The 12,744-nt window shown below is 44.1% G+C and overlaps 1 protein-coding gene across 2 annotated transcripts in view; it reads left to right on the forward strand.

Annotated features, from left to right (window-relative positions):
• The window catches only part of col5a1 (procollagen, type V, alpha 1), a 73,954-nt gene that overhangs the window by 13,938 nt on the left and 47,272 nt on the right, over window positions 1-12,744 (forward strand). For both annotated transcript variants that reach the window (XM_030084604.1, XM_030084605.1), the window contains exons 2-4: window positions 3,287-3,454; window positions 9,534-9,747; window positions 10,164-10,326. In XM_030084604.1, coding sequence (XP_029940464.1) covers window positions 3,287-3,454; window positions 9,534-9,747; window positions 10,164-10,326 — 545 coding nt within the window. The remainder of the gene's footprint in view (window positions 1-3,286; window positions 3,455-9,533; window positions 9,748-10,163; window positions 10,327-12,744) is intronic.

Below are 12,744 nucleotides of genomic sequence, written 5' to 3' on the forward strand. Positions count from 1 at the left end.
ATTAGGAAGCGAGAACAATGTGTGTGGCAGGGAGAGACGACGGGGACGAGTTTCAGGGGGCAGACGGAAAACGGAGGCAGTAGTGGCTGGCTGGTTGTAAAAGTCTTCAAATCCCAAACATCCCTCCACTGTTTGCCAACGTTACGATCGGATTTTAACACTATATTTTGGCTTTAATTTGGCAGCAGTTCAGTTAGGGCAATTACACGGCGGTCAGCTGTAACCCCGCCGTTTCCACGCCTTGTATGGGCCGCCCTCGTGCAGCTGACACCGGCCGACTGATGTGTCTACCAAGGGATAATGTGCTGTTGGATGTTGGCGGGTTGGAAGGGAATTACTGTTGTGTCAGAGAAAAACTGTTGCGGCTTTCTCGGGGAACATTTGTGGCCGTCTGAGGAAAAAAGGGCGAAAGCCTACGGGGCTTACTCTTGGGTCAACCATGGCTCTTGTTAGAATTCGTTTTAAATGAGAGCGGCCTGCCTGTGCCACTTTATGTGTGACTGTTGGTTCGGCGGCTGGGGAAAGTCGCTCCTTCTGTGTTTTTATTGAAACTGATAATAAATTAAAGAGGCAAGTGCAGAGCTTTTATTTTTTTCTTGATTACCGTCACTGGAATTTAAAAAAATAAAAGTTTCTCTGATATACTGTAGACTTGAGGGCAGTCTTGCAGAAAGCTGGCAATTTTGAGATTACTTAGCATTTGGTGTAAAATCTAGGTAGATCTATGGTGCGAGTTAAAATGACTTAAGGTGGGGAGCCTTGTAAAAAGAAGCAGTTGACTCAACATTTGATCCATAAGAAGTCTCAAAGTTCAAGTATTGAGTTAAATCTCCAGTTGTGGCAAGAAGAGCAGCCAGAGTACTAAGTAGTCAAGTCTACAGCGCACATTACCAGGGATTTGCTGTTGTGACACCTCTTTAAGTACGCAGGTGAATAGGAGATCATTGGGATGACAAGGATGGGATCATTACTGGATTGCAGGCTTGGGGTACTTCAGGTAATCCAGACGGGCGTGTTCAATGAATTGGTGGCTCTGAGTTGACAGCGGTTGTTTCCCCTCGATGGACCATCTTGGTGATCAGGTTGTGCAGAACCTTTCAAGCATCGTCAGCTTTAAAATATTACCAAGAGCCTCAGACTTTATGTTCCTATACCTGCTGGTTTTGTGCTTGTATCACAGAGTTTATTTTCTAATAACGGTACTGTGTCCAAAGCATTAACAGCCACACAAAAAGGATCAAAATCTAAGTGATAAACTTTCAAAAACTGACAAATAACACTTGAAATAAACTGTAAAGAAAAACAACTTGAACAGAAATATGTTTATGGTTTATTGTTTTCAGTCTGACAGTTTTGACCGTTGTATAACAGTTTTCATAAGCTCTACATTTAGCAGTGGTTTACTTTGCAAATAAATCATTTTGAAACTGTGGCTTATTGCAAAATCATGTTGACGATGATAAAATCATCAATAATTTCTGACATGACAGAACATGAACGTTAACTCGAGACAGATGGATCAGGACATTTTTCAGTGAAAGCGCATTTCCAGCGTGGTTATAGGGTAGCTCCAGAGTCCGCCTCATTAAGTGAACCTCTGTCATCGCGGTGAATGATCGACGTTTTCTGGCTGGTGGGAGACATTCTGTGCCTTTTCATTGTGAGCTGATGACAGACAAATCTGTCTCTTTTTTTTTCCGTTTGGACGCTTCACCTGCTTGGAGGCTCTGTCATCCAGTGGCCCGGACTGACAGGGATATGAGTGTAGTTATCCTTTCGACGTGGTTACGGGCCCCTCTGGGTGGGTCTTCAAACGCACGGGCGGGGTGCTCGGAGATTAAAATTCACATCAATCACTTCCTAGGATTGATGCGAATTCAAACAAGTGTGTTCATCTCTGGAGTTAGATGCGTTTTGACTTATTACTATGGATGAAGACTTTGTCGAGCCTTCTGCCTTGCAGATAGTGGAAGTGAGATGCAATCAGACTGTGGGTGAGGAAGTCGTCTTTCACAGTCGGTGCACAGCTGTGGAGGAACACGTGCAGCCAAACTGCTCATAAATGGAAACCTCTGCATAAGAATGTCCCAAGTTGTTTCCTTTTTTTTTTTCTCCTTAATTGATCATTGCTGCACGTGAGTCATGTGTAATGACATCCAGCTGCCGGTGGTTGCGGGGCAGTGCAGACTGTACTGAGGCTTAACTTCGATCAGCCGCCTCCCCTCCGCCAGCAGCAGCCCTTTCACTCTCAGATGGATGGGGCTATTCAGAGCTTCTTTTTTTTTTTTTTTTTTTTTTTTTTCTGGGAACAAACGGTGTGTGTGGTCTTTGTAGGCGGACACAAGGACTGCTTCACCTGCATGTGGGTTTGTGTGTGTGTGTGTGTGTGTGTTCTTTTAATCTCGGCCAAGTGTGTTTTTTCCTTTTGCGCTTGCACATAATCAGGCGGAATACCACAGCCTACTTGCTTTTTGTTTTTTGTTTTATTTCCTCAACTCCTGCGCCATAAAATCCCTCCCATGTCTTGTTTTCAGTTTGCCTCCTCGCTTTAGTGTTTGCGTTGCTCTAAAACACCCCCCCCCCCCCCCCCCCCCCCCCCCCCCGTCCAGAGCCGTCCCCGAAGACATGGCCTTGTTGCTGTTCTCGAGAAAGCCTGGATGCTAATGTGTGCCTTGGTGCAGCTAGTTGTGTGTGCGTCTGGCGGCAGGAACAGCTGGAAGTGTTTGTCCTGGGCGGTTTTGGCACGTGACGGCGCGGTTCAGGGTCAAACCCCCGTTTTGCATTGTTCTGACCCGGTGTACTTCTGCGGCGGCCCGACTGCAGCCGGACCGACTGGCTCGACAGTGTGCAAATTACAAGTGTGCGGTCAACAGGGAGGCAGCAGGACATTTAACCGTGCACGGAAATGGACAGTCGGGATGGGTATTTATGCAGCCCTAACCCGTGATCGTGGCCATCTATAAATGGGTAGATCTCTTTTTAGTACCGAAAGAGTCTGCAGGAATCGTCTCTGAGCTACAGCAGTCATGACTCCTGCTGAGTAACTGCATCTGAGTCAGCAAAACATAAAAAAAAGAAAAAGAAATCGAGTGAATGGTGAAAGGAATTTGGCATAATTATGTCTTTATGCAAAAATTGCTGATGTCTGCATTTGCGTGTTTTAGAAACAATAACGTAAATTGGCCAATGTCTGTGGGAAATTAAAGCATTGTTCCATTTTTATTCTTCCTTAACGCTAACATCTCTCTTTTTTTTTTGTTATGTTTCTCTTTTCCCTTCATTGCAGCCGAACCAGCAGACCTCTTGAAGATTTTAGATTTCCACAGTTTACCTGAGGGTGTTACGAGAACAACGGGTTTCTGTTCACAAAGGCGGTCAACACAAGGACCCGACGTTGCTTACAGAGTATCCAAAGATGCCCAGCTCAGTGCCCCCACCAAACAGCTGTACCCAGGTGAGTGTGCGCCTCCGCCCGCCTCTCCGCTGTGACGCAAACAGCCGCAGTACCATCAGACTGCAGTCTGCGTCCTGTGGGAATCTTCACCTTGACTGTCGTCTCTCTTCTGCAGCATTTCAATGCAGTTAAATACATCAAATTACTCTGAATTTGAAAATATATTTAAGGGACAGTGTTTAAAACTACTACTATCGCTTTATTTTCTGTTTGCTAAGCATTTTCCTCCTTCTAGACTGACAAATATAGGCATTTTTGACATATACTCTGAGCCAAAATAAAGAAAAACTGTAAAGTTTAAATTCTAAAGGTTATTATGGCACTATTTCACCGGTCTGCATGTGGCCCCTGAACTAAAATGTGTTTGAAATTCCTGCTTCAGACTGCTTGACTTGTCCCTGTATCTCTACTTGAAGTCTATTAAATCAAAACTCTTAACCTTTTTACTCTTATTTTGTGCTCCGTCCTACATTTTTAAGCTCACTTCCCAGCATCGCCATCTGGTCGGCTGTGTGACCTCTCGCCCTTCCTCATAGTAAACTGCAGATAAAATGTTTTAACATGACTGGAAAGCAATTTGTATTTGCTCCCACCTAACCTGTTCCTTTCTTCCCCTCCAGGTAGCACTTTTATTGGCTCCTATAACTTGATTATTTATGTCAACTCTGCTTTTACTTCATAGGGTCTCAGGCGGGACTCTGCCTGCTGTTTAATCTTTCACTTCCCCGTAAACGAGTTTACTCCTCAGTGAAACATGTGCGCAATGTCCGCGTGCTTTACAGCCAGGTCCACATAATAAAAATAAATAAATAAATAAATAAATAAATAAAAAAGATCCATCAAAGTTTTGAGTAACAGGCTGCATTTTGTTGCTTAGTCAGATTAAAATGTTGGAGAAACATAGATAATAAATCCCCCCCCCCCCCCCCCCCCCCCCCTTGAAAGTACGCAGCAGATGTGTGCGATCCAGCCCTGTAATACTGGATGTTGTGGGAGGAGTTGGATGATGGAAAAGCAGTGAAAACAGGGGTGGCGGAGGGAGGGAAGTCTGGGGTTCCACTTTTGCCTTGTTCTATTGTGCTGACGTGGCTCAGCGCTGCGGCGCTCTCCTTCTCTCCTTCTCTCCTCCTTCTCCAGCAGCCTTTTCCTGCCTCCTTCCCACTTTGTTTTCCCTCAGGCGTCATCATTTTTTCCCTCTATCATTTCTCACTGCTGCGTTTTATTTAACTTCTGCCTTGTGCGACGTGCTGAGCTTCCCCTCTGTACTGTTATCGTATCTTCTCGACATTCCCAATCAGAATTAAGTTGGTCAGACAACAAATGTCTGTAATTGTTTTTATGAGTTTGAAAAATAAAGATATGTATAATGTCCCTTCCTGTAATCTTAGCCTCCGCGGCGCTTGGATTGGACGATAGCCTGATTGGGACGTTACACTGGCCTTAGGGGACTTTTGATCCATAGCATGACTCTTTGTCGGGGCTTAAAGCGATACTTCAACATTTTGGCAAATTGGCCCATCTAGGGCAATTCGGTAGTCATTTAGAACAGCATACTTACTTTTTTTGTGAGGGCGAGCTGTTGTTTATTCAGCGGTGCGTCTGAGGAGAGCTTCACGGCGGACATAATGGAAGTGGACGGTACAGTAGCTTCCCTCGTCAAACTCATCAATCCAACACAATCCAACAACCCCAAAACACACTTTGGTGGACACGTTATAATCCGCACATTCACTACGCTGTGAAACACCAACAAATAATATTGTAGCGTTACGACATTGAAGCAAATATTGGGAACTACTTTTTCTTTTGAGATCACTACGCCCAGACGCCATGTTTAGTAAGTAGTTCCGTCTTAGCAATCTTTGCAAAAAAAACGCTCAATCTCGTAATTTTGCATTAATATTTCACAGCGTAGTGAATGTGGGGATTATAACGTGTCCACCAAAGTGTGTTTTGGGGTTGTTGGATTGTGTTGGATTGATGAGTTTGACGAGGGAAGCTACTGTACCGTCCACTTCCATTATGTCCGCCGTGAAGCTCTCCTCAGACTCACCGCTGAATAAACAACAGCTCGCCCTCACAAAAAAAGTAAGTATGCTGTTCTAAATGACTACCGAATTGCCCTAGATGGGCCAATTTGCCAAAATGTTGAAGTATCGCTTTAAAGCTCAGCCTCGTGTGGCCGGCATGCCCTCACATGCTCCCCAATCAAACAAATACTGTTCGCTTTGATGCCGTATGACAGCGCAGCCCCATATGCGTCTCTGTTTAGACACACATGCTGTAATTACACACACGCTACTCTGGATCATCCGAAATAACAGTCTACATAAAACAAACCGAGTCGGAGGAGTTCATAACCGGCACCACGCGGTCTTAACTAGCTATCTGTGGCTTGGAGGTTTAGAATTCACTTGCGATGCTCATGTTGTGGCCCCTCTCTCGCCTCCACGCCATGAGAATGCACAGCTAATATATTCCAGAAGGCAGCTGAACGTGTGAGATCATTCTGTCCATTTCGGCCCCCTCCTCTCAACTGAGTTCACTCCTGAGTTATGACTTTGGCCCGAAGCCTGGAGGCGCAGTGTGCCTGAGTTATCTACCCAGCATCCCGCCTCCACAAAAGGTGACAAACAAGTCATATGTATAAACTGAGACTTCCATATAAACTCAGATTTTCTCGCGACCGTAGCGTTGGAGCTGGAGAACAGCCTGGCCCGTGACCCCATAACCAGAGACAGCCTGTGATGATGTGCTGGAAACGAGCGAGTTCAGACGTGCACTCATTAGGCAAACATGTGGAAGAGATGATTCATTTTGAAAGTACTGAAGCTTTGGGAACAGAAAAGAGCTTTCTTTTACCTTTATTATGTGGATGAGAAATAAAGAAAAAAGGCAAATTTAGCCGTCTGCTCCCTCCACAACACCCACTGTTTTGACTGCATCTATGACTAAAACATCTGTCTGATTTAAAAAAAAAAAAAAAAAAATAGAAGGACCTCTGGTTTGAATTGTGTTTCTTGTAATAAGATGAAATAAACTGAAGTAACAGCGTCTAACTAGCTCATTAATTCTGTCTAAGTTAGTTTAAGTTAGTGTGTCCACAGCTGTCTTATGCAGCACAGAGAGAAATTAGAAGATCTCCAGCTGTAGTAACAATAGCGGTTTCTATTTATTCAAAATCAATTTATCTGTATAATACTCCCATGGCAACTTTCAGTTCAAACAAAAAGGAGCTTCTGATTGAATTATAAGGATTATTCTATTGATTAAAACCAGAGTAAACAATGTGACATTTGGTGGAGAAACTTCACACGGTCTTATGGATGTCTATTAACAGTTTAGATAGCAATTGAATTATCATTATAGCTAATTTAGGTAATTATATTAGGAGTTACCTCATTTTGTCTAATTGCGCAGTTTATCACGTCTGTGTCAATTTGAGAAGACAGCAAGTTAATAGACGAACAGCTTAACATCCCAAAGTGTAAAAGAGAGTTAAATAGCAAGTTTTTTTTAGAAAATTGCTTTCAATTTGTTGCAGAAAGTTACTTGGACCTTCTTCAAAGACCTAGCTGTCCCCCGTTTCCATTAGAGCCACTTACACTCAGGGTCAACCACCTGAGTCCATTGGGTCCGTCGTCTCTGCAGCCATATGCTGGAATGCAGCTGGTCTCATACACACATCTCCGTTTTGACACAGTGATGACTGAATGATCAACTACAGGCTGCAAGACTTTCTACTCCATTTAGCCACTTGTATGCAAAGTGACAGAACATCAGTTCAAGTGCTGCTGACCCCCCCATGAGAGAGAGAGAGAGAGAGAGAGTTGAGTTTTACCTGTCTGAGATCCGTGGTGTGAGATCAGTCTCAGGGCAAACTCACCCTCTCTGACTGCTTGAACTTGTAAATTAAACCTCTCATTATCAGCCCTGAAACCTCTCCCAGAGGAAATTAAAGCTGGCCATATTATACTAAAGACTTTTTTTTTTTATTATCAAAATAGAAGGAAGCACTTTTTAGTTATTCAATCTGGAGAAATGATAGATTGGTGCCTTATCGGGCGGTTCAGATGTCTGGGGTTGTCTTTGAATCTCCCAGACGGTCTTTGGCCCGACATCAGTGGTGGCGGTGATGCCAGTGTAAACTCCCAGGACTCCTGGCACCGAAAGCTTTCCATTCCCACCGCCCTCCATGTCCGCCCACACAGAAAATGCACTCACACACTAAAAGGGGAATGAGGTATCTCTCATCTGGTGGCCTGAAGTAGCAGGTTGAGAGACACATTCCAGAGAAACTAGAGCGTTCTTTTTTTTTTTTGGATCCCATCTTTTCTTCCCCCTACTGGATCTCCAGAGTGAAAGGGGAGGCTGTGACCCTTCTGTTATGGTGCTCACTGTAATGTAGATTTTCCCAGAACATCATGTGACAGGAAAAGCAGGATTGGCGATTCTGACTGAATTAGTTCAAAGGGCTCAGAAAGAAAGAAAGGAGAAGTTGTGATGTGATGAATAAGCAAAGTTTGAAGCACATCCTAAAATCCAACACGATAGATTCCACTTCAGTTGTTTATTTTTATTCTAATTGTGCTAAATCTTTTAAAAATGAATATTTTCCACCCCCAGAACTTTTCAGGGTGTCCATGTGTTTCACCCTGAGCCGACCTTTTCACCTCCACACAGATGATTCTGAGTCATTGTCTCTGCTGCAGACGAGTCTCTGGTGTAAACTGATACAGCAATGAAGTTCTCTTCTCTGTATTTCTTTTAATTTTTTTCCCCCCTCGACTTCTCTTTTCACATCATAGCTCTTCTATTTCACTCACCTAATAAAAGACTTTTCTAAATCTGTCTCCCTCATCAAAATCCTCCATTCAAAGCCTTTTTTTGTTCGAGGTTTGCCTGTCTCGTCTCGCTCTCTCCGGCGCTCTCCGTCTCTCCCGCTCTCTGCTTTTACGCCGTCCTTGTGAAGCGTCTGTCAATTAAAGCAATGTTCCTCATATGATGCCAAGCTGAATTCCTGAGGGAGCACATTGCCAAGGCATGTGCTCTCCGCATGATGTGATTCGACGCCTGGCATTAATGAAGGAATGATAGAAAAAGGCAGGAAGAGAAGACAGGAAGGCAAACAGACATCCAGATGTTGACGGGGTGAGAGGGGATGAAAACTGGAGAGAGACTAAAGCGGATGGGTTACTAGTAAAACTCATTACTGTATAGCCCGTCTCTGTCAGTGATCCCATCTTTTCTCTCTTCTGATTGGCTCCCTTAACTATAGTTACCCCAGTTCAGCGTTTTCCAGCCTGTGTTCTATTATTCTGAGAGGAAACCGTTTGATGACTGCATGAGGAGCTGCTACAGCACTGCAATCATGCACAAGAGATCAATAGTTGAGTTCTTGCAGGTTGCTTATGTTAAACTGAATCCAGAAATCTGGTTTCACAAGGCTTGATTGTCAGATTAGAAACTGTGTGAGATATTGTTGATTTTGCTCAGTTTTCTTCAGATGTGCTTTAATCGCTTCTCCGGTGGAGACTTTTGAGCTCTTCTCCAGCCTCCAGCTCTGATCGGGACGCTTCCACCGTCTGTTAGATCCATCGGCTGTGGGAGAGCGGAGCGGAGAGGAGGGGACTGAGGGATAGTTTGACAGAGTCTCCCAGGATCACATGCTTTTGCCATTAATGCTTCTCATCCTGTGCTGCGCTGGAAACGAGCCACTTTCTTCCTCTCCTCTAACTTTTGGTTTTTCTCTCCCTTCCACTCTGCCAGCCGTGCTTTTCGGCTTCAGATAAATCCTATCCTGTTACATTTTGGGCGCTCAGCAAATTGCTGGCGTTTCCTTTTGGTGCTCGAAACCCATCGTCCTAATTCCTCCTGTCTAAATAATCTTGTCTGCTTTTCTATCATTACTTTCCAGCAGAAGCAACAATAAAAGCGTTATGCCCTCTTTTGACACCAGAGATCACAGTCAGGACTGCTAAAACAATTATCCCATCGCATTTTTCATCCCTCTCGTGCTGACGTTCGGTCACGGCTGCTTAAAACTTCTCCCTTTCTCGTGCCGTTCGTTTCCGTCCAGGTGACGTCTTCCCTGAGGACTTTTCCATCATGGCCACGGTGAAGCCTAGGAAGGGCAGCCAGTCCTTCCTCCTGTCTGTGTACAACGAGCAGGGCATCCAGCAGCTCGGACTGGAAGTGGGCCGCTCTCCCGTCTTCCTGTACGAGGACCACACGGGCAAACCCAGCCCCGAGGACTACCCCCTCTTCAGAGGAGTCAACCTCGCTGACGGAAAGTAGGTGGACCCCGGCGCAGCGCAGATAAAATGAGCGTCAGACTCCGTTTCATGCGCGTTTCCCTGTAATCAGAGTGCAGGTGGAAGTGACCGGCTTTGATAGTGGTTTATTTTCATCTAAGTGGTTGAGCAGCACCTGAAGCAGGTGTTTCAGATTTCCTTCCAGCGCGCCTCTTGGTCGAAATCTGTTTGCCTTGTTGTACATTTAATCCTCATTTGTGTAACTTAAGCTTGCAGTTTGTATCTGAAACCAGTTTTATCATGAAGAATTTTAATTTGTTAGTTAAAAAACGTTTCAATTTCACCCAAAAAAAAAAAAAAAAAAAAGGCATCGTCATACATTTGAATGACAAAAGGGATCTGTAACCGGTTTGTAACCCAGTAAGTGTGTGAATTAACTTGACCTCTCGTTCCAGGTGGCATCGAGTGGCCATCAGTGTGCACAAGCAGACCATCACGCTCATTCTGGACTGTAAAAAGAAGGCCACCCAGAGGCTGCTCCGAAGCCCCCACCCCATCATCGATACCAAAGGAATTTTAGTGTTTGGAACAAGAATACTTGATGAAGAAGTCTTTGAGGTAGGCACAACAAAACCAACATCTATCCACACATGTAGAGCCTCACTCACTGCCTGTGGTGGATTCCCAGTCGATTTCCACACAAATGTTTGAATCTGTATTCAAAGCAACAGAGTACTGAAATAGATTGGAAAAAAAGTGAAATGATAAAACTAATTTTTGTGTTTCTGTTGTTGAAATTCATGCGCGACGTGTAAAAAAGAGTCAATGCACCTTTTGACAGGGAGAATTAGTAGGCGAACAGCAAAATATCAACAAGATAGTTACAAATTTAGATTTCAGGTCCTATTTTAAGGGAAGCATTTGAAGTGGTGAGTTTAAAGAGCAGAACCAGTTAACATGTATTTTAACGGGTCTTTTTCTGTGGATCATTTCAGATTTTTAGTTAAAAGTTTCTGGCCACAGAGTTCAAAGGGAGGCCAGATTTTGAAGTGTCTGATTTATAACCGTATACCTGTCATTTATATGTACTACATATGTTACAGTGGCCCATCCAGACTTTCACATAAGCAAGACGAGTTTATCTGAATCATATGATGACAGTGCACGTACATGTGTGATGTCCGTCTTCTCTCCCCATCCTGTTTGAGTCAGCGCTCAAGCCTGACCACTTGTAGTCATTCCCACATCCTTTATGGAAGTGTGGATTCTGGTTTGTGGACTCCTCAGCATCTGATGGCCAGAGCTGCACCACCCACATGCACACAAATTACACAGATTTTTAAGTGGAATATATTCCACATCTTTTTGTTGCTCAGTTTCAATCTGTGTTGCAGCATCTGCTGTTGTTTGTGGACGCTGTGGTGAAAGCTAAAGAGATATTTGTTTGGTCTAGTCGTCTAAAAAGCCTGGAGCGTTTTGATCCAGTTGCGACACGATCGGTTCATTCTGCTGAAAGCTTTTGCTGTGGAAGATTTGTGGTACGGCATAAAAGACAGACAGCCTGTTAAAAACCTTGATGTATCTGATATCATTCCAATACAGTTTGTGTAATTTAGTGTGAGAACGGGCATGAATGTGGACCGTCCCTGGAATGAGCGCCCGTGCGGATATTTCTGGCTCTTGAACGTGACTCCTGCCGGGGGCACACAGTGCACACACCAAAACACACAGAGCGGCACAAGGCACAAGGAATACTGTTGTCTTTGTCCCTTCAGAGTCGTGCTTGTTTAAAGGGGGATTAGTCCGTGAGACTGAGGCCCTCGATAATAATTAGTAACAGAGGCTGACTGATGTGACTGATGCTGAGCCAGCTGACCTTTGACCTGACTGCTGCTCAGCGAGAACAGACCAAAAGAAAGAAATATGACATCACCGCCAACATCAACCCCCCCCTTCCTCTTTTAGTTAAGTCTGCCGGGCCATGGGAGTGAGAGATATATGATGGGCTGTAAAACTAAGATTTAACTGCTTGTCCTCAGTCAGAACCATGATCCAGTCACCGCTTTTCAACAAAGACTCATATTTATTACTTTAACTGTACTTCTTTTTTCCTTTTTTTCTTTAATGAAGATGTGGTTTATTGGTGAAGGAGGGAGGTACAGTGCTGCTTTATAGCGTGTAGACCGTGTTCACATTTTCAGTAAAACTATGAAGTGTGAAATATTTAATGAGGCGTGCATACACATGTTTTTATAGTGCACTAAGTGTGTTATAGCTATTATTTTCCCATTAGCCTGTTCGCTGTGAATTCTTCCAGCTGCCAACAAGACGATGCCATTTATTCAGGATAAGTTATATTATTAATATTAATAATAAATAATACTAAGTATTTATTCTTATGTTGAGTTATGAGTAATTATTAGTCATATATGAGCACAGCAGCAGCAGTCACACAGGTGTGGGAATAAAAAGCCATGAAAACTTTAAGAAGCTAATAGAAAAAAAAATAAAATCCTCAAAGCTCCAAAAGTCCAGTCAAGAGTTGATAAAAGCTTGTGCTGTAGCCGCAGCATCTCCATCAGGAGAAGGAGCGTCGTAAATCTTGGTTGCCTATCAGAGCCGGCGAAACGGTCCAGCGGTTACCGTGGGAACGGTCCGATATTTTGTGAGGGATGTTTAAAGCCCTCCTGCTGTGCGTCTGCCAGTTGGGAGACAGGATAGGCTCCAGTGCGTGCAGAAAATGGAAAATATGCCACATAGTTTCCAAATTATGCTCCGGCTGCGCCGGCTTTTCCTCCTCCTCGCTCCGTCCTCACTCTTTCACACTTTGGGATGATGTTGTGTTGACTTTTCGCCAGAGTGGGTTACTGCTCATGAAGGCATGTGTAATCTATTTCAGTTGATTCCAACAAAACAGCGAATTAAAGTCGAATGTGAGGTCTCTGATCAGTGATGGAGTTCGATGAAAAACCATCCTGACTCTCAGAGGAGGCAGAGGAGACGTAGTTTGACTGACAGACGGGTCTTGCTCCTTTC

The sequence above is a fragment of the Salarias fasciatus genome (genome assembly GCF_902148845.1).
Source record: "Salarias fasciatus chromosome 7 unlocalized genomic scaffold, fSalaFa1.1 super_scaffold_4, whole genome shotgun sequence".
Taxonomy (NCBI): Eukaryota; Metazoa; Chordata; class Actinopteri; order Blenniiformes; family Blenniidae; genus Salarias; species Salarias fasciatus.